This window comes from Papaver somniferum, chromosome 8, assembly GCF_003573695.1.
Source record: "Papaver somniferum cultivar HN1 chromosome 8, ASM357369v1, whole genome shotgun sequence".
NCBI lineage: Eukaryota > Viridiplantae > Streptophyta > Magnoliopsida > Ranunculales > Papaveraceae > Papaver > Papaver somniferum.
Genome location: NC_039365.1, coordinates 167,955,604 through 167,981,559, shown reverse-complemented (window position 1 = coordinate 167,981,559; position 25,956 = coordinate 167,955,604). Strand labels below are relative to the sequence as shown.

The 25,956-nt window shown below is 37.1% G+C and overlaps 5 protein-coding genes and 1 pseudogene across 6 annotated transcripts; 1 reads left to right on the top strand and 5 right to left on the bottom strand.

Moving 5' to 3' along the window:
• Window positions 1-757: 757 nt before the first annotated feature.
• Window positions 758-4,023, bottom strand: LOC113304705 (annotated as a pseudogene).
• Window positions 4,024-4,872: 849 nt separating this feature from the next.
• On the bottom strand, window positions 4,873-8,495 carry LOC113304704 (probable linoleate 9S-lipoxygenase 5). Its single transcript, XM_026553847.1, has 8 exons — window positions 8,137-8,495; window positions 7,352-7,988; window positions 6,897-7,244; window positions 6,724-6,809; window positions 6,540-6,647; window positions 6,153-6,457; window positions 5,798-6,061; window positions 4,873-5,661 (listed from the first exon to the last, which is right to left on the bottom strand). The coding sequence occupies exons 2-8, from the start codon at window positions 7,575-7,577 to the stop codon at window positions 4,893-4,895; spliced, it is 2,106 nt and encodes a 701-aa protein (XP_026409632.1). The 5' UTR covers window positions 7,578-7,988; window positions 8,137-8,495; the 3' UTR covers window positions 4,873-4,892.
• Window positions 8,496-9,217: 722 nt separating this feature from the next.
• On the top strand, window positions 9,218-10,851 carry LOC113303959 (UPF0481 protein At3g47200-like). Its single transcript, XM_026553050.1, has 2 exons — window positions 9,218-9,910; window positions 10,086-10,851. Exons 1-2 carry the CDS (start codon window positions 9,329-9,331, stop codon window positions 10,713-10,715), a joined length of 1,212 nt encoding a protein of 403 aa, XP_026408835.1. The 5' UTR covers window positions 9,218-9,328; the 3' UTR covers window positions 10,716-10,851.
• A 24-nt stretch (window positions 10,852-10,875) lies between these two features.
• LOC113303960 (E3 ubiquitin-protein ligase RGLG1-like) lies at window positions 10,876-13,758 on the bottom strand. 2 transcript variants are annotated; one of them, XR_003337928.1, is made up of 10 exons: window positions 13,210-13,758; window positions 12,868-12,943; window positions 12,656-12,787; window positions 12,430-12,543; window positions 12,222-12,319; window positions 12,014-12,093; window positions 11,801-11,909; window positions 11,479-11,642; window positions 11,267-11,377; window positions 10,876-11,148 (listed from the first exon to the last, which is right to left on the bottom strand). XR_003337928.1 is itself a non-coding variant. In XM_026553051.1 (10 exons), the coding sequence occupies exons 1-9, from the start codon at window positions 13,324-13,326 to the stop codon at window positions 11,290-11,292; spliced, it is 942 nt and encodes a 313-aa protein (XP_026408836.1). In that variant the 5' UTR covers window positions 13,327-13,758; the 3' UTR covers window positions 10,876-11,148; window positions 11,267-11,289. The 2 variants fall into 2 exon arrangements, 1 of the variants encoding a protein (XP_026408836.1); XM_026553051.1 differs by having other exon boundaries at window positions 11,515-11,642.
• Window positions 13,759-15,230: 1,472 nt separating this feature from the next.
• LOC113301464 (UPF0481 protein At3g47200-like) lies at window positions 15,231-16,850 on the bottom strand. Its single transcript, XM_026550237.1, has 2 exons — window positions 16,120-16,850; window positions 15,231-16,012 (listed from the first exon to the last, which is right to left on the bottom strand). The coding sequence occupies exons 1-2, from the start codon at window positions 16,753-16,755 to the stop codon at window positions 15,344-15,346; spliced, it is 1,305 nt and encodes a 434-aa protein (XP_026406022.1). The 5' UTR covers window positions 16,756-16,850; the 3' UTR covers window positions 15,231-15,343.
• Window positions 16,851-24,175: 7,325 nt separating this feature from the next.
• Window positions 24,176-24,607, bottom strand: LOC113306411. Its single transcript, XM_026555353.1, has one exon. The coding sequence runs from the start codon at window positions 24,605-24,607 to the stop codon at window positions 24,176-24,178; it is 432 nt and encodes a 143-aa protein (XP_026411138.1).
• Window positions 24,608-25,956: the final 1,349 nt, after the last annotated feature.

The window sequence follows — 25,956 nt, the reverse complement described above, 5'->3', positions numbered from 1 at the left end:
AAAGTCAAGAACAATCAACAATACATAGAGTTCAACTAGTTGGGAACAAGTTTTAAGTTGATTAATACCTTCAGTTCACTAATCAAGATTCAAGAACAACGAATTGACGAAGGAAGAAGAGTCTCTGTGACTCTGTCTCTGAGAAGGAGAGAAGAAGAGGCCGAAGTGATAGGTGTGGGCTGCGAGTGCGATGCTTAGTTAGGGTTAGGTATTTTATTTTTTCAATCCAATGGCTGAGATTCATTCTAGGATAGAAAATCTAAGGAGTAGCATGCTAGGGAATATTGGGCGGGTTGGTGGGTCGGGTCGGGTGAAGGAAGTTCCTACCCGCAACCGACCCAATATACGGTGGGTTTTCACGTGCCTCACCCATAGTCGACCCATACCTAGGTGGGTCGGTTCGGGTACGGGTATTTTTCGACGAGTGTGGGTCGGGTCGGCGGGTCGAGTCGGTTATGTGCAGCCCTAGTCTAGACTTACCAGAGAGTCTCCCCAAATCTCTACAAAAAAAATTCTCTTGATATCTCTAAAAATCCCTATTAACTAACCCTGTAAGTGTTTAATATAGCGTTAGAAGGGAATCAATAAATGCATGTATTAGCACCATGCATCAATTAGTGTAAAGTTACGTGGACTAATAGTTGTAATCATAGAATCTTAGAGGACCCCAATTTCATTTAGGATTAAAATTAAAGAAACAAGAACTTAGAAAGAACTTCACAAACAAAATTAAAACATATGGAAGTTCTTCTGTCAGTTAGATGGACACACTGTTTGGTATTCCCCTGCCTGTAAGTCCGATGGGATTAGAAGGTAAAGGATAGGGACACAACAAAGTATACGGGACTTTCACAGGTCCAACTCTATTCTTCCACTGTTCTTCACTGTTCATTTCCACAATTCTATTCTCAATATTCACCAACTTCTCGCCAAAAGTCTTAAATGCTTCAAGTGGTGCTGCATCTTTAGTCCAGTGATCAGCGCATTCTCTCTGCCCAAGAAATATTTCGTCGGCAGAATGTTTGGATAAACTTTCAATGAGAGACATGCCAAGAAGTGTTTGTAGCTGGCTAGTTATGGTTTTCAAGAAAACTAAATCTGGATTTTTCTCAAGTTCATCATAATCACTTGTCCCTAGCTCAGGCATGAACCGTCTACTCACAGTTGGGCGATTTGGCCCATAACCTGCATATTGGTATTGTCCGAAATTCACTGCTGCATGGAGTGCTGAAGCTATCCATATGATAGTGGTGCATGACTGAGTTAGTTCGGCTAAGGTTTGCATTTTTGGCCACCATGGTTCATCTTTCAAGTCACCATGGCCTTTATTTCTGAGTTCTTCCCACCATGATTGGATTTCCGCGTCACCTTGGATTAAGTCGTCTGTAGGATAGTAGAATGAACAATAGTCAAGAACCCAGTTTTCAATTGCTGACCAAATTTCAAGCCCATCTACAGCAAAAGGATAGTCTTCAATCAACAAGCATAGACCGTGTGGTTTGCTTGGGTCTCGAACAGCAATTCCCCTGAATGATGTAAAAACTTGTCAAGTTGCAACTTGCAAGCTAAAATGCATAAATGAATATATGCTTGCATATACAAATGGAGTAGCTTATGAGTTCTTACCTCTTAATGAGATTCTCTGGGAGTGCCTGCTCAGTGAAATTCCAATCTCTATATATCGTAGATGACATTTCCATGCCAAACTTATCTGGAAACACAGTTTGCTCAAAGAAACCGTCTGTGGTGAGGTTAATATTACGACTCATAGCATTGATATTCATTGTATCTCGAAAGTGAGGTTGAAGAAGCTTATGAATTGGGTGGAGAACACTCAGTTGTCTATTAGCAGAAATTATGAATGGCTCAATTACGCCATGTGTATACAACCTACAAAAAGAATACGAATTAAACTGGTCAAATCAATTCGAAACTCAAAATTACAGGGCAAGTAAGGATTTTGCGCTTAATTTAAACCGAGAACTGGTATACCAATGGCTGATAAACTGATGAAAACCAGAGTCATTGACAACCGCATAAGCTTTGGCTAGCTGCCAAATTGAACCGTCGACGCCTTCTTGAGCTGGAGTGTAAACCTTATTTTCAGCACCATAAATCTCGCCATCTGGGTGCACCAAACTCAGCTCAATTGCCAGAGGCTTTAAGGTCCCATCGTCTTGCAATAAAAGGATTGCTCTGGTTGCGTATGTTTTAGTCGCGGTTGTATTTATCCGGTTTAAGTATGGTATCAAGTCATCATGGTAATCTAATGTGAACAACTTATTATTCTCGAGTGCCTACAAATATATAACTCCATGTTATTAGAAAAAAGATAAAATTAGAAGGCTTTCCCTCTGATCAACTTTTCGGTTTTCTAAGGAATGAAAACAAATTTCGTAATGATAGTACCTCTTCTACTGTTAACCCGTTCATGTTCTTTTCAATATGGCTTTTGGTTATCGAACTAGTGTGGTCTCCATATAACGTAGGATCGAGTTTGCTAGTTGGCGGAAACTCCTGCAAATCATAATGGAGTCCATCCAAAATTAATGCAAAATTAGGCAATTGGAAAATATCAAAATGACCATACAATCATTTGATTTTTATTTTCACCTGGAGAAGCCGTATAGCAATAGGGTTAAGTCCTGCAAGCATTTCTCGTCCGAATTCTTCGTCACTCCTCCAAGCGAACTCGTCAGCTGCAAACATACCATTAAACCTCAAATTTTCAAACAAATTGTACTAGCATATGTTATTAGTTATGAATATGAATGTACCTTGAATCACATCAGGCTTAGGGAATTTGAAAGCTTTCTCCCCATCTGAACGAAAGATTTCTTTAACCAGCTCTAAGTTGAGGCAGCAGTTTGAATTCACTGAATGGGAGTCTGCAAGTTGATCGACCTGCCCTTTATATCCTTCGTAAAGATGCAGCACATCTTCGAAGCTATTAAATTCATTATGTGCTTTATCAAAGATTGCTTTTAACTCTGGTCGAACTCCCTGACTCAATGCCTTCACTCCATAGGCTAGAAAATCTGACAACTTGATTTGGCTAAACCTTTCATCTCTAGGAACGTAAACGTTTAGACTCAATTTGAATTTTTCACTTTCATATCTTGGATCTGCAGTAGAACCAGTGATGAATAAGTAAGGATTAATTTATTTGTAAACTCATGAAAAAAATGGTTAGTAATATGTGGTTGCAATTAATATATCTTAGTGAAAGGTGCATGAGAACCTTTTTTCATGGGTTTTCTCCCGGTCCTTCCTCTCCGAGGGTACGGAAACTCGATTGTATTTCCGAGAACAGGACGACCGGTTCCCAAATCATTGTAAAGTGCATAGTCATACACTCGATCCCATGCTTGAAGTTCTCCAGTTCCATCTCCTCTAAGATTTCTGAGTTCGTCTTCTCTATATTTACGTAAAGGTTCCGGTGTGTTATTTGTCAAATAACTCTGGTTGGAAAAGAAGCCCGAGCGCACTTGTAACGTTTGGAAGGGTAGACCCAAGAATTACAGACAAAATATACAGAACCAACTTCAGGAACATCTTCTAAAGTTAAGGTTTTGAGTAAGAATTCACTGTGATGAAAATTCTTGATTAAAAATGCACCAGGGACTCCAATAGATTCATCCCATTCAAATGTTACATTAAATTCTACTGCTTCAGCTGTGAAAGATGATATCTTATTGTTCCAATCTTCTAAATAAGCTTCTTTACTGACTTTTCCTCGCATTTCATTTTCTACATCATGGAATCACTTATGTAGGTCAGCATAGTTTGCCTAGAGTCTGCTAAATTACATGGAGAATTATGAAATTAATACGTGAATATATAGTTGAAGGGATTTAGTCAATTACCTGGGTCGCCATTAACCGAACTGATAAGTTGTAGAGAAACACCTTTACCACACAACTCATGAACACGATCAAGTAAAGAAGCACAACAATCAGTCACATCCAGCATATTTTTCTTCATCAGAACAACAGTTCCTTTAACTTTGATGATCTTGTTACTATCATTTTGATTATCCCTTTCATCATCTTTTAGACCAAAACATTTTCCAAAAACCTCAGAAAGACACATACTTTGACGATGAAAAAAAAGATATATAACGGATTAATGTTAAAAAAGAAAAGCAAGAATTGGGAACCAAAGTTGGATCTCTAGGATGTGTATGGTAGAATTACGTTCCGGAGCGCCATATATAGATAGTTATAGACTTGATGGAGCTCTTGACCTGGTTATGCCAACGTACAATTGGATTAATTGTAATATTGTAACAAGTTGTATATGCTATTTGGTCAGATGAAGCATCTAGCAAGTTGGTGTGTATTTAGTAGACTTGAGTAAGTCTTGACCCGCAGCGCACGCATCGTCATGATTAGAATAATCAATTACTATTAATCATTTCTCCATAAATAATCTGCGCAAGTACGTAATAAAAAAACTCCAATTATTGGCTGTTGGACGTTTCTAAGAAATTTGACTTTAACAGATAAGAGCATCACAATGGTGGATGTCAAAATGCTACTAAAAGAAAGTCAAACTATAACTGGCTTTAGCTATGGCTTTTTGGTGAATTCCATGCTGAGAAGAATTCTAATATAGTTAGGTGGTAGCAAATTAAACAGTCTAATATAGTTAGGATGAGACTCTTTGAATTATGTGCTAATGTAGTTGCTCTAGAATTATGTGCAAAACATGGTCCTAAAGTTGTCTGCAAAGTTTTCACCTTTCAAAAGTGTAAGTAGAACCAAAACAAAAAAAGAAAATAATACGAAAAGAATCAGAGCAAAACAAAAATAAAGGATATGGATTATGTAATTTTTACACAAAAGAAATTATAAACAAATACATGAACCAAACTAAGGATTTTTTTTCCCTTATATGGAAACACTGTTGGGTATTCCCCTGCCTGTAAGTCCAAGAGGATCATAAGATAAAGGATATGGACACAAAAGAGTGTATGGGATTTTTACAGGTCCCGTTCTATTCTTCCATTGCTCTTCATTGTTCATTTCCACAATTCTATTCTCAATATTCACCAATTTCTCACCAAATCTTTTAAATGCTTCAAGTGGTGTTGCATCTTTAGTCCAAAGCTCAGGGTATTCTCTTTGTCCAAGAAACACTTCATCTGTGGAATGTTTGGACAAATTTTCAATGAGAGATATAACAAGTAGAGTGTTAAGTTGACTGTTGATGGTTTGTAAAAACACTAAATCTGGATTTTTCGGAAGTTCCTCATATTCATGTGTTCCTATTTTAGGCATGAATCGTCTACTCGTGGTTGGACGATTTGGAAGGTAACCTGCGTATGGATATTGTCCGAAGTTCACTGCTGCATGGAGTGCTGAAGATATCCATATAATTGTGGTGCATGATTGAGTTAGCTCAGATAGAGTTTGCATTTTTGGCCACCATGGTTTATCTTTTAGATCACCATGGCCTTGAGTTATAATATCCTCCCACCATGATTGGAGCTCGGTATCATCTTGGATTAAGTCATCTCTAGGATAGTAAAACGAACAGTAATCAAGGACCCAACTATGAATTGCTGACCAGATCTCAAGCCCGTCTACTGCAAATGGATAATCCTCAATCAATATACGTAGACCATGTGGTTTGCTTGGGTCTGGAACTGCAACTCCTCTGAAAGAAGCAAAAGATTGCTAAGTTTTAGACAGCAATATATCACTCGTAAGTCGCAATATCCATGTTTCCAACAGGAAATGTGCACAAATTTGATCAAGCATACTGTACAAATATACTTTAGCTTGTGGGCTACCTTTTAAGGAGACTTTCGGGGAGTGCTTGTTCTATAAAATTCCATCCTTTATAGATCTTAGCAGACAATTCCATGGAAAACTTTCCTGTGAAAACACATCTCTCAATAAAACCATCTACACATATTAGAATCTGACGTGCCAAAGCATTAATATTCATTGTATCTCGATAATGAGGTTGCAAAAGTTTATAGATTGGATGAAGAACACTCAGTTGTCTATTAGTAGCAATTATGAATGGCTCAATCACAGCATGGGTATACAACCTGCAAAATGAATGAACTTGTTGTTTTAGAATAACGTAATTTTGATTTACTACTAAAACTAGTACTTAATATCATGACCAAAAAGTAATACCAGTGGCTGATAAGTTGATGAACACCAGAGTCATTGACAACCGCATAAGCTTTGGCTAGCTGCCAAATTGAACCCTGAACACCTTCTTGAGCTGGTGTGTAGACTTGATTTTCAACACCATAAATCTCTCCATCTGGATGCGGTAAACTCAGCTCAATCGCCAAAGGCTTTAAGGTCCCATCTTCTTGTAACAAGAGGATTGTCCTAGTCGCATAGGTTTTTGTCCCGGTTATATTTATCCGACTTAAGTACGAAATCAGGTGATCATGATGGTCCAATATGAACAACTTCCTCTTCTCTAGTACCTACAAAATTTAACTTCACATTATCTGATAAAACTATCGAGGTCTCCCTACAAGATTGACAAAACTTCACTACTGATAGTACCTCGTCTACTGTTAGCCCATTCAAGTTTTTCTCAATATGTTCTTTGGTTATGGAACTCGTGTGGTTTCCGTACAATGTAGGATCAAGTGTACTAGTTGGGGGAAAATTCTGTACAGCCATCATTATATTAGAAACGGAATTTTACTATATGTGATAACCAAAGCATTTTAATTTGAATATGTACTTGGAGAAGGCATATAGCGACTGGGTTAACTCCTGCAAGCATTTCTCGTCCGAATTCTTCGTCACTCCTCCAAGAAACCTCATCAGCTGCAAACATCCGTAACCAATTCCCATAATCAATTTAACTTAAAAATGGCAAGCAACTTATGTGAGTCCATATAAGTATAACATTACCTTGTATGACTCCAGGCTTGGGGAATTTAAGGGGATGTGCACCATCAGAACGAAAGATTTCTTTAACAAACTCCAAGCTAAAACAACAACATGAACTCAATGAATGGGAATTTACAGGTTGATTGGCTCGACCCTGGTATCCTTCATAAAGATAATGCACATCCTCGAAGCAATCAAATTCATTTGGGGTCTTATCAAAAATTGCTCTTAGTTCTGGGTGAACAATCTGACCCAGTCCTTTCATTGAGTTGGCTAGAAAATCTGAAAACTTGAGTTGACTAAACTTTTCATCTCTAGGAACATAAATGTTTAAGTTGAGCACGAACATTTGACTTTCATAGCTTGGATCTGCACACATATTTGAATGAAATGGTAAAACTATATATACAACAAATACATTATCTCATTAAGATTCACATTAACATACACGAATAGGTTAAGGATGTGACATGCACCCTTTTTAATGAGTTTTCGCCCTGTCCTTCCTCTTCGGGGGTAAGGAAACTCGGTTGAATTTCCAAGAATAGGACGGTTGGTTCCCAAATCATTATACAGTACGTAGTCATAAACTCGATCCCATGCCTGAAGTTCTCCCATTCCATCTCCTCGAAGAATTTTGAGCTCGTCTTCTCTATATTTACGTAAAGTCTCAGGTGTGTTACTTGTCAGGTAACTCTGCATCAATCAGTACATGTATGACATAAAAAACAACAAGCTTCAACTCAACTTTCCCTTCAAACATAATTACAAACGAAGAAAATTTTCAAGTGTATACAAATTCTAAGTATAAATATGAGTTCACCTGGTTAGAGAAGAAAACCCGGGTATACTTGTAACGTTTAGATGGGTAAACCCAAGAATTACAAACAAAATGAACAACACCTACTCCAAGAACATCTTCTAAAGTTTAGGTTTTGAGTAAAAATTCACTGTGATGGTAATTCTTGATTAAGAATGCACCCGGGATTCCAATGGATTCATCCCATTCAAATGTGACATGAAATTCTGACAATCCAGCAGTCAAAGAGGTACTCTTTTTCACCCATTCTTCCAAATACGCTTCCTTGGTAACCTTTCCTCGCATTTCATTTTCTGTATTTATTTTAAAAAAGTTATACTTATAGTCATGCCTTGGAGAGGTTTGGAGCTCACTGTGGAGCTATAAAACTTTCCAAAAACTAAATTTCATGATTCTAATGAGTATATAAAAAGGAGAAAATTTGTGAGTGATTATTGTTACCTGGGTCAGCATTAACAGAACTGACAAGTTGCAAGCAAACACCTTTACCACATAACTCATGAGCATGATCAAGTAGAGAAGCAAAGAAATCAGTCATATCCATCATATTTTTCTTCATTAAAACAACAGTCCCTTTAACTTTGATTATCTTGTTCTGATGACCATTTTGATTATATCTTTCATCCTCTTTTAGACCAAAGCATTTCCCGAAAACCTCAACAAGGCACATATTTTGGTACAGCACGGAGAGACTACAAAACTACGACAAGAATCCAAGAAAAGAAAAGAGGCCAGGAAAGGATAATTAAGAACCAAAGTTGAGTATGATACAAATAAGTCTGCAGGTAGAATGTTCTAGAGAAAAGAAGCATATTTTTCTTGGAGGAACATAATTAAAGGATTAAGGATGTTCTTGACCTTGCCATGTACAGGTACCGAAATGCTTAGAAAAACTATTTTCTTGTAACAAGTTGTAAATTAATTGGCTTAATGAATTTTTATGCATCAAGTTGTATATTCAATAGACTTGAAGAAATTTTGACCCGGAAAGCACGCACCCGAATGATTTAAGTTGTATATCAAAGCGTGTGGTGCTGCTTATCAATGACACCAAAGCCTAAATTTCACATTGGCCTCTTCTCATCCCACTATGAGAGGAGTTTCGGTAGAAGAATTGAAGAAGTTATTGTTAACGGAAGCAGAATGGCATCATTTATTTATTTATACCAACATGTTTTATTTATACCGATAAGAAAATGTTGATTGATATTTCTTATCAACTTGTTTTGTAAAACAAAATATTTTAATATTGATAGATCAAACCATCCTTTCAAGGGTTTTAAATTATGGCTAATTGATAAAGAAACAATCTTAATCAAAATGGATGGTTGCTGGAAAATACAAGTAAATGGACTTAGCCAATGATGGTGTCATGGTGATAGGATATATACTATATAGATAGGGATGGAAGGTTGACTTTAGAAAACTCTATACTCAAGTGAACTTACGTTGACTTTAGTAAATTTACAAGGAATAGACGGATCAACAGCTTATATGTGTGTAAAATGAGAGATCAATTGGAAAGAAGCATCTTTCAGCAGAAGCAAGTTGGATTTTCCAATCTCCTTCTGCAAATATTAGAAAACTGTAAAACCTTTGGAAATCGTACCTTGAAGCAGAAAATATTCACGAAATGGAAAAAACACTAGGAGATATGATCAGTAACATCAACCTGGATAGTGTAGATCCATACTTGAATATAGAGCATCAAGAGCACAAGCAAACGATTTCAGAAGTACCAATTGATATCAAGGCGAAGAATCCAAGCGCATATCAGCCAAATATGGTGTCTATCGGTCCGTACCACTTCGGGAAACCGCACTTAATGCCTATGCAAGTTGACAAACAAAGATCACTAATTCATTTCCTCAAGAGATCAAGCGTTCCAATCGAATCGTACTTAGACAAATTGAAACAAGTTGTGACTCTCTTAAGGGAATCTTATGAGCAACTAGACCACATGAAAAATTGGCAAGATGATAATATATTCATTCAACTCATGTTGATAGATGGAGTTTTTCTTTTCGAATTCTTGTCTGTCATTAGGGGTAACCAAAACAATTACGATTACGCTACTCATGATCCTGTTTTCGGCTATGAAGGACATATGTTGATCTACGATGCAGTCATGCAAGATTTGTTGTTGATGGAGAACCAATTGCCTTATTTGGTACTCTCTATTTTGCTTTCTGTTTCCGAAGGCCTGCCAGAACAGGTATAAATTGCAAATTTTGAACTACAGTTATGCAATTTTTCTTCCCACAGTTATGTAATTTTAATCTGCTAGTAACTTTTGATGCATGAGTAGCTAGGGGGTGCTATATATGTATTTGAACAACCTGATTTTTGAAGTGGCACCTAAAAAATTTGTGTTACTTCCATGGATGCAGAGCGTAAATGGTGTCCTATCCTGGATGATGTTTGCACCAAAAAAAGGTCCAGGGCTCCATTTGTTGGACATGTATATGAAGGGGTTACTGGATGAAAGCCAACCTTCAAAAGAGAAAGAGAAAGATGAGGATAAATCACATGTACGACTCTCAGCGTCCAAGCTACACAAATATGGCATCCAATTTAAAAGGGTTCAGAGTTTTAATGGGATTAAGTTTGAAAAGAATACTGCAACGCTAACACTTCCTTCAATACTCATTAACCAACATACCGTACCTAGATTTCTAAATCTCAAAGCCTATGAACTTCGTACCGGTACCAAGGAGTTGAACTCTTACATTGATATGTTGGACTGTCTTATCCAGTCGGCTAATGACGTTAGTCCACTGTGCTCCCAAGGGATAATCATTAATTCTTTAGGGAGTGATGAAGCTGTTGTTGAAGTAGTGAAGGAAATCACAAAGGATAAAGAGCGACGAGATGTGGATTGCATGTCTAGTGTGGTGCTGAAAGAAATGAATGACTATTATGGAAAAGTTGCAGCGGGGAAATGCCGAAGGTCTGGTAATAAATTGGCTTCAACCGTACTAGGGAGGAGAATGGCTTATCTTTGCTACTCACTTTTCTAAAATTTTACAGATGCAACGAGTAAAATAGTTGTGAGACCTTAAGTCTACTGCTTTTCAATGTTTGATTGGTGATTTACTTTGTAAGCCTTTTTGATTTCTGGTTTTTGGTACCCATCTATAATTATCCACTTGAATATCTCCACAAGCTCAAGATTCATCGTTCGCTAATGGTTGCAGATGCTTTTTTTTAATGATTTTTTTGATATGTTAGTACTTGTACAAGTATGTCGTTTAGGATATCTAAACTGTACATTATAATCCGTACCTTTATACAAATATACCCAAGAATAGAAAAAAAATTAAGACAACAAATATTGAACTCCCCAGAAGAACAGTAGAAACAAAAATGCCAAAATGGCATAGTTTTTCTTTGGCCTAGTTTGAGTCTTTCTGGTGTGCACAACTCAGGGTCTTCTCGGCAGTCACTTCTGTCCTGAGAAGGGAAAAAACCAATTTCAATTATGTAAATCCATCGGTTGTCCTGGCAGAATGTATATGATGCCTAAATTGCAGAATATTTTGAACTGTAAAAACAAAGATGATATTCGTACTTGGAGATGGAAATAAATTTGGTTCACAAAGGCTGGTTAGGCGTCCCGCTAACTGGTATAGGTGGAGCAGTAGAATCCCAATCCATTTCTATTGCTTTATTGTTTGTAAAGCTGCACATCACAAGACAAAAGGAACCATGGAAGTCAGAAATCTCACAGAGCTCAACACATTGGCATTATAAAATTCAAGAGACGAGATGGCAGGACGGAACTGTCAAAACATAACAGCAAGTAGGATTCATCGTAACCTCGTTGAAGCAATTAGTTTCTCGATCGCTATAACCTGGTTAGGTAGTTTTTTGGTTGCCGCAAGAGTAAACTCGACTTCCCTTCTACCCTCTGGCACACGAGACATTATATCCGTGTAGTTGACATACTGCACAAAGAAGGTAAAATCTGTATTGGAAACCTTTGCCTGGTCATGTGAAAAATAACTTGATTTGTGGACTAAAAAAAGGTAAATTCCGCATGATCTGGATATTCTGTAAATGTTGACATTTTTTTGGCTCCATGAAAATTTACGTTGCCGCATACCTGAAAGTTATCAAAGGTAGTACAATGAGGGATCTTAGACTCTAATCCTTTCATCATGTTTGCATTCTTTTCCCCGACTCCAACTAAAATAATTGACAAGGGGTACTTGCTGCAAGGATTAAGTCTATAAGGCAATGTCTTGACCCAAATGATGAAAACGCAAAAGAAGAGACAACGATTAGCAATCAGAGGAAAACAGGCCAAAAAACAAACCTTGCTTTTGAAATTGCAGTTACAGTTTGTTGCTCCTCATCACTTAGCTTGCCATGCTCTGTGTCAGAACTTCTTGTTACCTGTGACCACAAAAGGATTCCACTATATTCTATAAGCCCTTGATTGTACTATAGAACACACTGTGCAACTATTCGCTAGTTGATGAGCAAAAAGCTGCAAAAGAAATTCTTATGGAAGTAAAAATTACCGGTCCATCGGCAATCATGACCAAAATATGATGCTGGTCACATTTTTCACTTGCAATACGAGTAGCCATTTCAACGATTCGTACAAATGACTTTAAATCTGTGCAGGGAAAAGAAAAGTAAAATTAGTCATAAGACTCATAACACAACGCAAAGAGATTCCAATATAGGTGAATGGGGGTGTGGGGATGGAGGGGAGTACAAGGCTACCTGCCAGTCGCATTTGACACGCTATTTGTCTGTATCGTTCTACGACTTCCTCAAACCCATGACAGGGTTTCTTATCTTCGTAGAAGCTAAAGACGTGCGTATCAAGTGTGGTTGCTGTAGAGAGAGAATATCAAAAAACAAACCTGGACCTCCTAAGCCAATTAAAAAAAAAAAAAAAACTGAAAATATAACACAAAAGAGCTAAAAAAACCAAAAGGTGCAATACCATCTCCAAATCCAAAGCAGTGAATATAGTTATCCCCACAAATAGCAGCAAGGGTCCTTCCTATTATAGATACCACTTTTTCATAATCGTTTGGGTCATTTCCTATGTAATGCAAGCTCTTTTCGGTTGTCCCTGAAATTCGCGCAACAAGTTTAGCGTATAAATGAGATACTCAAGGTGTTTCAGAATATATGAGAAAAGACATGTCTTACACTTGCTTTGAGTGAAACAAAATCCAAGAATAGGATTAACAGACTTGAGACCCTTGGCTCTCAAAGCTTCAGAAACCTGTGGAGAGGGAACAATCAATGTGTCAGTAGCCTCCTATAACGAAATTATAGGAATCCAAGTCCTAACAAACAAGCCCAAAGTCCTAACAAACTTGGGTCATCCTGGTCTGACTCCTGAGGTCCGAGGTAGGAATCCAGCCTTACCATTTGATTTCATGATCTCCTACCTTAGATAACACCTCTCAACTTCCAAAGAAATAAATAATTCAGCTGTAATAAGATTTAGACCAATGAATCAAGTTGAGAGTAGAAGAGAATATTTACCTCATCCAAGGTTTTGTAATCTTTCTTTATCCATGAAAACTTCTTGTCCAACTTACAGATAGAATCAGACACAGCACTAGAACCTCCACAACCCAACTTACAGTTGTTCCCCCCCATACGTATGAATCAAAAACAGGAAAAATCAGAGCAGAGAACTAGCTGAAGAACTTAGGAAGCGGAAATTGAAATCAGTATTACTCAAAAACCCACATCCAAAATAACCAAGTCAGTTGACAAAAGAATGTTGGGGTTCAAAAGTTAAAGCGTTTTATGTGAATGAAACTTGAGGTCTGCAGTGTTTGAAGATATATATATATATATATATATGTATGTATTGAAGGGGCCGGAAATCGTAAAATTGAAATGTTTTGTTTGTTCTTTATCTGTTTTCTCACAGTTTGATTTGTTTTCGTCTATTTGCGGAGTACTATTTAGCTTATTTATGCATGATTGCAGAAAATTCAGACAAGTTTCCAAGAAGCTGCGTATATAACGTGTTAATTACTAATTAAAAAAATTAACGTGATTAAGCGAAGAATAATTTTTGGATATGCTTATTATTTTTGTTTGGTGGTATACGCAAGGGATTAAAAGAGGGCAAGCTAGCTGTCTTAGAGATGATGATCAAGGGTCTAGCTTTTATGCAGATAAGAGATAATTCAGATCATTGTGCGAATGGTCAGCATGCCATGCAATGGCTCTTGGAGAACAAGGACGGTGGTAGAAGACATTTAGTCTTCAAATTTTTGCGACCAAGTCTTTAACGTTAGGTAGGTAATAAACAGACAACTGAATGTTTAAACCTTTAGCTAATAAATTTAGCAATATCCTTCCTGGAAAATGTTGAAAAACACGAGCTGATCCCGACGCTTGCTTGCCACTTTGGACGTGGCCAAATCTGGTTCATGATATTTTAATTTCATTCCAATGAATTCCACAACACCGTGAATATGATTTTCAAACACAATAAGCTCCACGACAGCACGCGACTTGCTTCCATTAATCTAATCTAAAGCGCAGTATTGACTGTATCGTACATGTCCCTTCTCGGGGTAGTATAAATATGTTATAGCTTTCGGGGTCGTAATCATCATTATAAAACACATTTCTTTGAGTGGTTTGTTTTCCGTGATGATAGGTTCATGACAACCGGTAATCCGAATAGAAGGAGCATGGATGTAAGTCATGGTCAGGTTTTATTGTTCTTTAAACAACAAAATAAGTCGGTTAAAATTGATAGCAGCCTAAGGGTCACCTCATGGGTTTAATTGTTGGCGTTTGCTGTTTTTTTTTTCTTTGTTTTGTGTTGTTTTGTTTTTCCTTAAAGCTGTTGTTGGCTTTATAGCAACCTAAGAGTCACCCGTCACCTCATGGGTTTAATATTGATGTTCAGACACAAAATGATGTTTTTCCAAGTATACTAATTAAAGAAAGAGTGAGAGCATGTTGACTGGCAAAAGATACAGAATGGGATTGACAATAATTAATTGATTTAGACGATCAAGATAGAATAGTTGCAACGGAAGGGCGAGCACTTAGAAAAGGCATCGGATCAAATGTTGTGAAAACAATAGTTGGCAACGAGACAGCGCCCAAGCCAGGATTCTAGTTTAAAGGGCGGAAAAAACAACAAACAAATGTGTTCAATAGGTTTAGATTGGCTTCCATTATTATAACGCCTAAGACGGACGCCTTTATTGCATGAAATATGATATTTTCCAAGAAACTCTTTCAGGAGTTGGGTTGGTTAGTTTAGGTGGGCATGAGTCTGATTCTCGTACTCAAGGTCAGACGCGTTTGAATCCCTGAATTAGAATATGATGATTTGCTGCATTTTAACTCTAGCAACCTCTTTGTGGTGCTCTTTCATTTTATTGTAGGCTCTCTATAAAGAGATTTCTTATTGGCTCTATGTAAATTAATCAGCTTACTTTTCAATGCCATTTTTTTCTTTGTTTCTTAAAATTATTATTACTGAGATTTTGTACTAAGAGTAATAAATACTATGCGAAAATCTCACATTGTTAAAGCAATTAAGCATAAATAAACAGGTATATAATAGTATGTACATATAGTACATTATGATGAAAGCTTATTTTAGCAACAATATTTAGAACGCACAAATTTTGAAGTGCTATTTCTTGTTGTAGTGAAAAGCAAGAACTGTGTAAACAGTCTGAACTACTGACAGTAACAATAGTATAGTTGCAGCCCCTACTATTGAAGCCCAGTTATCGCGCACCCATATCCAATTTCTAGTTGCCTTTTTCTCCCGATGATAATACTCCTTCACCTCCGCAATTGTACGAATAGAAATTTGATCTACTTCTCCTCGCACTGTATCTTTTGTGAGTTCTTTCATTACTTCCACCACAGCCTCATCACTACCCAGAGAACTAACTATAATCCCTTGAGAGCGTAGTGAGTTAACATCACTGGCAGATTGGATAAGAGAGTCCATGAGGTGGATGTAAGAGTTGAGATCTTTGTTTGTACCCACACGAAGCTCATAGACTTTCGAGTTAAAAAATCTATCTTTCGTTTGTTTGTTGATGATGATGGAAGGAAGACTTAACGTTGCAGTGTGCTTGTCAAACTTTATCTTGTTGTAGCTTGCAACAGTCTTGAAATGGACTCCGTACTTACGGAGCTTTGAAGCAGAAATTCGAATGGTCCTTTCCTCATCTCCCCGTTGATGATGGCTTCCTCCTCCCAATATTCCCTTCATATATGTGTCTAACAAGTGATGGCCTTGGAATTTCGGGGGAGAAAACATAATTGTCGAGAGAATTCTGTGCGTGTTCTGCATCCATGAAAGCCAAATTATAGATAACACGTAACAACTACATACTACATATATACCTGTTGAGTAAATTTCAATTGTAAGCAGTAGTTTCTATGTTTTCTTACCTCTTCAGATTGGCCTTCGGAAACGGAAAGCAACGTAGAGAGTACTAGATAAGGTAGTTGGTTCTCCAATAACAACAAGTCTTGCATCACATAGTTATAGTTCAAGTTATGTCCACGATGACCAAAAATAGGGTCAATATTAGCATAATCGCGATTGTTCTGATTACCCTTCAAGACAGACAAGAATTCGATGAGAAAAATTCCATCAATCATCATGAGTTTAACGAAGCCATCATCATCATTTTTCCACCTTTCCATCTGCTCGACATCCTGCTCATAACTTTTCCTCAATTGATCCACAACTAGCATCAGTCTGTCTACATAGTCTTGTTTAGTTGCGCGTACCTGTGATCTCTTGAGGAAGTGAAGTAGGGCTCTTTTCTTATGTAATTGCATTTTAATCAAGTGGGGTTGACCATAGTGGTATGGACCAATGGATACCATTTTTGGCTTGTAAGCATCTGGATTTCTCTCTTTGATATAAGTTGGTATGATGAATATCTGTAGATTCTGTTGTCGATGTTGCTCCAGCAACATGTTCGTGTTCGTCTGTAGGTAAGGCTTCTCTAACTCCATATACATGTCATCTTGATCCAAGTTGAGGTTATTGATCATTTCGGATGGTGTTTCTCCCATATATGTCTCTATATGTTTCTTGAATCTAAATCCTTAAGTTCGCTTTTACAGATAAAAAACAATCTGAATTAATCTTCCAAATGAGAGTGGAAGGAATAGACCAAATTGGATCATTTATCTATTCAGTATGTGCTAACTTTAAATATTAATTTTTAAACAAGGTTGGATAAAAGTCTGCATAACTACGCGGAAAGCATATTACGGTACGCGGATCAAAATTGGAAGGACAGCCGGGGGAGACTTGCCCTTGCCCCTTGAACAAAATTGGAAGCATTTGCAAGACATTGAGACTTGATTTAATAATTATTTGACCGATTTTATTTTTTGTTTTTTTGTTGTTAATTTATATATTATTAGTATTTTAATACTTATTTATTTATTTGAAGATTTTGAATTAGTAACTTGCCAGGAAAGTGAATCAACGTGTAACTAAATTTTCCGAAATGTTCAATAAAAGATTAATGCCTAATTATTATACGATGGATTACGTTGATTTGATGCTGAATGCTGATCATAAATCCAATAACCAAAAAACACAAGGCATTCCACATGTTCAGGGTTCTTTACTCCTGCATAACATTTTGCTGTGCATTCCCTCCAATTTCCTGCAAAATCACGCAAGATAAGAACAACACCAGTTAGACCAGTTTTACTATCGTATGAAGCATCATAGTTGATAACAAGATATGGGTGTGTAGGTGGTTTCCACAGTGGTTTTAGAGAAATAGATTGTTGAACATAAGAGCTTTGTGCCTGTGCTTTTAAGTTCAGTTTGCTAATGTAAGTAGCAAAACTAATAGCCCTCCTAGCAACTTAATGTGGAACAAGGTAAAAGAAAGCAATACTAGATTGCTATAAGCAAGAAGAGAAGAGAATTCAAGCAAGAAGAGAAAGATAAGTTTTGTGTTTAATAATTTGATTGAGTAATAGATAGATCTTACAAGACTTAATCTAGCCTTTATATAGGTTTGAAGAATAACTAAACTAGGAAACAGAAAACTAAAAGGAAATCTAAAAGAATCCTAAAAATAAGAAAGACTGAAACTAGGAAACCATGGAAGCCAAACCTCTAAGAGGAATCTTCTGGAATTGTAGTATGCCCTGCATCAGTCCGCCGTTCTAGATTAAAGCTCGTCCTCGAGTTGTCCAAACAAACCGAAGTTCATTGTCACCATGAAACGTAAAAATCTCTTGAACATTAAATGTGTTGGAGATATTCCAATCATTTGGTAGATCAATAACATAAGCATTATCATTGATCTTCTTTAAAACCTTGAAAGGACCATATTTCTTCATCTTGGTTTTGTTATAAGTACCCACTGGAAATCTCTCTTTTCTTAGATGTATCATCACGAGCTCCCCTTCCTTGAAGGTTTTAAACCTCTTGTGTTTATCAGCATCCTCTTTATATTTAGAATTGGACTTCTCCAGTTTAGATTTTACTTCATTATGTAATTCAGTTGCTTTGTCTACAAAAGAGTCGGCTGCAGTGTTTGTACTCTGTGTGGTGGGTAAGGCTACCAAATCAAGAGTATGATTAGGTACTTTAGAGTACACAATATCAAATGGAGTTTTCCCAGTAGAACGATTCACATAAGTGTTGAAAGCGAATTCCATATGTGGCAATAACACATCCCACTGCTTACTATTATCCAGGCACTTAGCTCTAATCAAATTCCCAAGTGATCTATTAACAACCTCAGTCTGTCCATCAGTTTGCGGATGTGAAGTTGTGCTGAATTGTAGAACTGTGCCTAAGCGCATCCATAAACTTTTCCAGAAATAACTCAAAAATTTGGTATCTCTGTCAGAAGTGATAGACTTTGGAACCCCATGCAATCTTACTACTTCTTTAAAGAACAAAGAAACAACATTAGAAGCGTCAGTTGATTTCTTACAAGCCACGAAGTGAGCCATTTTAGAGTAACGATCAACTACGACCATAACAGAATCATTACCTCTAGCAGTACGAGGTAAACCAAGTATAAAATCCATACTTATATCAACCCAAGGTGCATCAGGAACTGGTAAAGGAGTATACAACCCGGTATTTTGAATTGTACCCTTTGCTATTTGACAGACCATGCATTTTTGTACGAACTTTTGTACATCACGTTTCAAAGTTGGCCAGAAATATCTTTCTTCAATCAGGGCAATGGTTTTATCTCTCCCAAAATGACCACCAAGACCACTGCCATGTAATTCTCACATAAGATGTAAACGTAAAGACCCTTGAGGAATACATAATCGATTCCCTTTAAAAAGAAAACCTTCTTGTATAAGAAAATCATCAACCCCATGAGTTTGAGAACTGCATTGATCCCATAGTTTGCCAAAATCTTCATCTTCTGGATAAATGTCTTTGATATAGTCAAATGCATAACTCTCATTACGAATTGTAGTTAATAGATGACTTCTTATACTTAAGGCATCAACAACTTGATTCAATTTGCCACTTTTATGTCTCACGGAGAAAGTGTATTTGTTGAGTGTGGAAAGCCATCGATCATGCATTCTGTTAACTTTAGCAGAAGTATTCAAAAACTTCAAAGCATGGTTGTCAGTGTTGACAACAAATTCCCTATGTATAAGATAAGTATGCCACTGCTTAAGAGATTGAACAAGAGCCAATAACTCTAATTCATATGTAGACCATTTCTTTTGTGCATCTGAATTCTTGTCACTGTAATATGCAATTGGATGACCCTCCTGTGATAATACTGCACCAATACCAACAACAGATGCATCACAATCTATTTCAAAAGGCTTGTTGAAATTCGGAAGTGCAAGAATTGGTGCCGTACAAAGCTTTTCTTTAAGAAGAATAAAGCTTTTATCCATTTCTTCCGTCCACTCAAACTTCTCCTTCTTGAGACAGTCAGTCAAAGGTGCAGAAATAGAGCTAAAGTTCTTCACAAATCTTCGATAGAAAGAAGCCAAACCATGAAAACTACGAACATCACGAATAAAAGTAGGAACTGGCCAATCTTCAATTGCTTGAACTTTAGAAGGATCGACATGAATACCATCAGTAGAAATCACATATCCCAAAAATGTTACTGAAGAAGCCATGAAGGTACACTTCTTCAAATTAACATATAAAGAGTTGTCAGCAAGAACTTGAAACACTTGTGAAAGATGTTGGAGGTTTTCTAGCTCACTGAGACTAAAAATTAGTATGTCATCAAAATAGACAATAACAAATTTACTGAGAAAGGGTTGGAGAACCTGATTCATAAGTCGCATAAAAGTACTAGGTGCATTAGATAACCCAAATGGCATGACCAGCCATTCATATAAACCTTCACGTGTCTTGAATGTTTTTTTCCACTCATCTCCACCTCGAATGCGTATTTGGTGGTAACCACTGCGTAAATACAACTTAGTAAAAATAATAGAGCCCGACAGTAAATCAATCATATCATCAATACGCTGGATCGGAAATTTATAAGGAATGGTGATGCGATTTAATGCTCTGAAATCGATACACATCCTCCATCCATTGTCTTTTTTACTAACCAAGAAGGAAGGACTGGCACAAGGACTATTTCTAGGTCGTATCAAACCCTTTGTAAGCAAATCATTTACCTGTCCCTGTGATATCTCATGCTCAGCAGGACTCAAGCGATAGTGTGCTTGGTTTGGTAAAGAGGCTCCAGGAATAAAATCGATGCAGTGTGGAATATTCCGTAAAGGAGGTAATGCAGTTGGTAGTTCATCTGGAAATAAAACATTATATTGCAATAATAAGGGCTTCACCTTTGCAGGCAACTCAATCATAGGCTTAGAATCTTCATGGGAATGTAAAGAATGTTGTGGGTGCAAAGAATGAATAACAGTGGCTACGACAGCATCAGTCTGCGCACAAGAGTTTGAAGTGGAATTGGATGGACTAAGAACCTTGATTTTCCCATTATGAACAAAAGTGTAAGTATTCTCGAATCTATTGTGAACCGCGTGAAGATCGTATTGCCAAGGTCTGCCAAGAAGAAGATGGGTTGCCGTCATATTAATGACATCACATAGAACTGTGTCTTCATAACCCTCAAAAGAGAATGACACATAACACTGAAGAGTAATCTTCTGTGTTCTAGAGGCATTAACCCATCCTACAGTGTAAGGTTCTGATTCTTGTTGAGATACCGCTACATCACTGATGCACATATCTATTTCTTCACTCCTTGCAAATTTGTTTGGTCTATTAGATTCATGACCCCCTCGGATTTGATCTAGGCTTCGACGGTTGTTTTTTGAAGAATCATTCATCCGACTGTATTGCCCATTCACATCCGACCAAACTGTTTTAACCTGCTCCCCTGTCTTCGTTGTGGATCTATGCATGCGAGACTTTTTCCAGATACAGCTTTTCTCCCCTTCATAAGGTTTTGACTTAGAAAAAGATGGTTCAACTGAGGGGTATACAGCCTTCCTCTTGGGCAAACTGGCAGACGTTTCAGCAATGGCTACACTTTGGACCTCTACTCTCTTGCTCCTTGGAGAAGTAACGAGATTTTTGGAAGTCCTTGACAATTTCAGAGTACATCCATGTGTAGAAGAAGTGATACCCTCATTCAAGCAGTTAAAACGATTTACAGTGGCTTTTGGAGACCCAGCCACCTCTTTGTCAAATTTTGGAGTAGGAGGATTTTGGAGTATCTCCTCAGGAGAGTTGCTGACATTTGACTGAATATTCTCAACTAATGGGTTTCTTGTCAGTGATATATATCTTAATCCTCGACAAGCATCTTTTCCATATAACTTCGTAGACAAACCAGTCCTTTTAGAGCATACCCATTGCTTTAACTCAACAACGGAACTGTCACGAGCCTTTGGAAGTTCTGGCATATGGTCCTCTTCAAAATTAGCGTTCATGCCATCTTTCTCATCCCCAGTGCCACGAATCAGCTTCAAAAGTTGATTCTGCATGGTTTCAAGCTTGGTATCTCTTAACCCTAATTTGTCCTCCATGGACTTCTCAAGAGCTTCAGTAATGTTTTTTTCCAAAATCTCGGTATGAGATTTGATGAGAGCTTCGATTGCTGCTAGAGTAACTGGTTGAGCAGTCATATCTTTTTTTTTGTACTTAAAAGGAATGAAAAGGTGTTGCGGAAGCGATGTAAAGGATCAAGTTATAGGATGAAAACCTAAAACTAAGCGGTTGATACCAACTAATGTGGAACAAGGTAAAAGAAAGCAATACTAGATTGCTATAAGCAAGAAGAGAAGAGAATTCAAGCAAGAAGAGAAAGATAAGTTTTGTGTTTAATAATTTGATTGAGTAATAGATAGATCTTACAAGACTTAATCTAGCCTTTATATAGGTTTGAAGAATAACTAAACTAGGAAACAGAAAACTAAAAGGAAATCTAAAAGAATCCTAAAAATAAGAAAGACTGAAACTAGGAAACCATGGAAGCCAAACCTCTAAGCGGAATCTTCTGGAATTGTAGTATGCCCTCCTAGCAACTCCTTTAGAGAAATAGATAGATAGGTGGTTTCCACAGTGGTTTTAGAGAAATAGATTGTTGAACATAAGAGCTTTGTGCCTGTGCTTTTAAGTTCAGTTTGCTAATTTAAGTAGCAAAACTAATAGCCCTCCTAGCAACTCCTTTTGGATCTGCCTTCTTATTTTGAAAGTTGATTTCACGGCGTTCATTCTAAATGGCCCATGATACTGTCATAGCCATTGTTAACCAATCTGGTGAAAGAGTTTGCTGCTAGTGCTGGTTCATCCACATTTCAAAGATTGCAGCCACATCTCTGTATGTTCCTGACAGTATATAAGACCCACCTGGTACCAGCATCCAAACTTCCCTAGAAAACGAGCAAGTGAATAAGATATGCATTTTAGATTCCTCAAACTGTCCACAGAAAGGACAATCTCTATTTATGTAACTGCAGGTTCTAGAAAGACGTTCCTTTGTAGATAATATATCAGATAAACACTTCCACCAGAAGTGTTTTACACTTGGCCAACCTTGAATCTTCCAAAAATCTTTCCATCTTATGTTTGTACCTTGGAATTCTAGTGAAACCTGCATATTACCCAAGCTGGCCTCATGAAGTTTATGATAAGCTGATTTAAGGGTAAAATTTACATTCCTTGTCAGATTCCGTATGAGTTTATCACTTGCAGCAATTGGTGCTCTCATATTAATTATCAAAGTCGTTGTTTCAGGTTAAAAGAAGTGATTCACAAGGGGGACATTCCATTGTTTTCCTTCATTTAGCATCACTTCTTGTACCCTAATATAATTCTCACTATCATCAGCTCCCTGTTTAGGAATTGGTGGAACATTCAATCAATTCAGCCAGATATCTAACCATACTTTGATTTTATCCCCTTTTCCTACTCTCCATCTGCTATGTTATTTGATGAAAGAGATTTTTTTTTGTATTCCTTTCCATGCTCACGAACAATTCTTTTTGGTACTAGCATGGAGCAAGCTGGTACTTGGACATTATTTTTACTGCATTGCTTTTACCCATTGTGCATCAGAATTAATATACATACGCCAGGCTGCTCTAACTAAGAGTGCTCTATTCATAATTTTCAAATTTCTAAACCTCCCAAGTTTTTATGTTAACCTAACCTCTTCCAAGAAGTAGTATACATACCTATTTTATCAATAAATCCCCACTAGAAACTACGATGTAAAGAATCAATTTGTTTGATTGTGTCAGCAAGTACTTGTAGGCAGCTCATCGAGTATGATGTAATAGTGTTGGTTACCGTATTGATAATTAAGGACTTGCTACATTGAGACATTGAATATCCGTTCCATGTGGTTGATCTTCCTTTAACTCTATCAACTAACTTTGAGAAGCACTCAGTCTTTTTCCTCCCAATTAACAGTGGTATGCCAAGATAATGTTCATCGGAATTCATCTTTGGTACCTTCAGTCTTCTAGTAAGCATTCTACAGAATCTTTGTGGAACACCAGCACTGTAATATGCACTTGATTTGTTGAAGTTTACTATCTTACCTGATGCTGCACCAAAATCTTCAATGATGTCGAGAAGATTATCAATATTATGGATATTAGCATTTATAAACAAAAGACAATCATCCGCGAAAAATAAATCGGAGATTGAAAGTGCATTTAGAGCCAACTTAATACCTTGTATCTTGTTGTTGTGTACATCATGAAGTAGTTGTAGAGAGTTAGCTTCGATAACAATTATAAACATATAAGAAGACAGTGGGTCACCTTGTCTAACGCCCCTGGTTGGTTGGTAAGCAGTACAAGGTGCCCCATTGAGAAGAATCGATATTTTTGTAGTGTTAATGCATTGCATTATTAGATTGCACCACTCTTGGATAATCCCCATTTGTAGCATGACATCCATTATGGAGGACCATTCAATCCTATCAAATATTTTCGACATGTCCAGTTTCAAGGATAGATACTTGGTCATTTATTTTATATTATTCATTGTGTGAACAATATCTTGAGCAAGGTGTATGTTGTCGGAAATTTGTCTCCCTGATACATAGGAAGCCTGAAGTGGAGATATGATTTTTCTCATTATCTTCTTCATTCTAGATACTAGAATCTTTGAAATAATCTTGTACGAAGTGTTGTAAAGAGCAATAGGGCATAAGTCTGAAGGAAATTGCTTGTTCTTAGTTTTTGTAATAAGGGAGACATTTGTAGCATTTAAACTCTTGAGTATAAATCCCGTACGAAAGAACTGCTTCACCATCTCTATTACATCGGTACCAATAACCTCCCAATGTGTTTTATAAAAACCTGGCAGAAAACCATCCGGACCAGGTGCCTTCCATGATTTCATATCCTTCAAAACTTTACGTATTTCAGCATCTTCCGGTATGCACATTAATTCCATATTGTCTGAAGCAGTAATAACATGTGGAATGCACTGGAGAATAACATCATTTCTTTATGGCGCCGAAGTAGTGTGTAAAGCACCATATTTCCTGACTAGAAGTTTCTCCATTTTCTTTGTGGTGCACCACTGTCCATTTTCATCTTTAAGAGCAGTAATGTTATTTCTCGAACGCCTTCTATTTGCATTTGCATGGTGATACCTTGTGTTTTTATCCATTTGGAGATAATAATCATCCCTGGCTTTTTATCCCCAGAAATCGCTTTGCACTTGATATCAATGCTCAATCTGGTTCTCAATATGTTGAATCTTCTGATTAGTGTTGGGGTTCACATCTTTTTGTTGAATGGCCTCCATTTGTTGATGTATGAGATGTATATTTATCTGAATATTACCGAATTTATCTTTATTCCACTTGGACACAAAATGTCTAGTATTAATGAGATGTTTTGATAATTGATAAGCATGTGAACCATTGACTGGTACCCTCTAAGTAGCAGCAACTTCATCCTTGAGAGGCTCATCACTTTCATAACATTGAAAATATTTCCAATTTCTTCTAAGGTCACCATTAATCGAGGAAGTATCCAACATAATAAGGCAGTGATCTGACCCTTGTTGAGGAAGATGAATAAGCTTAGCATCAGCAAAATGAATGATCCACTCTCCATTAATTAGAGCCCTATCAAGTCTTGATCGTCATACACTAGTTCCATGAACATTGCTTGACCAAGTGAAAGACCTTCCAGTATATCCTAAATCTTCTAACCCAGCATCATAAATGAGCTTGATATAAGGAGAATATCTTGAATAGGAAGCAATAGAGTAAGAAGTATTAGAAGTACGAGAATTATTGGCCGAAATACTTTTGCGGTGTTCATTCTTGAAAACCAAATTCAAATCTCACATAACCACCCATGGCTGCTTGATAGTTTGACTAAGATTGTTAATATAAGTCCATTGTTTCTCCTTATTATTGGGATAAGAAGAACCATATATACAAGTCAGTAACTACTCCGGTTTCGAGAGATCATCCTGCACCAAACAGTTAATAATCCAAGATTCTGCATTCACAAGTTTAAATTGAAAGCCATCTTTCGAAAGAAGGATTAATCCTCCGGCTAAACCTATGGAAGGAACTAGTTTCATGTTTGGATATTTAAAAGGCTTTATAAGTTTTTCCATTTTATCTTCTCCTATTTTTTCTTCTGATATGAAAACGATATATGGATTATACCTATATATCATCTCTTTAAGATGGTCTCTAGTAGTTTTACTGTTTAAACCCTGACAATTCCATGCTAAAACTCTCATGATTGTAAAAGAATATAAATCACAAGTTTAAATGG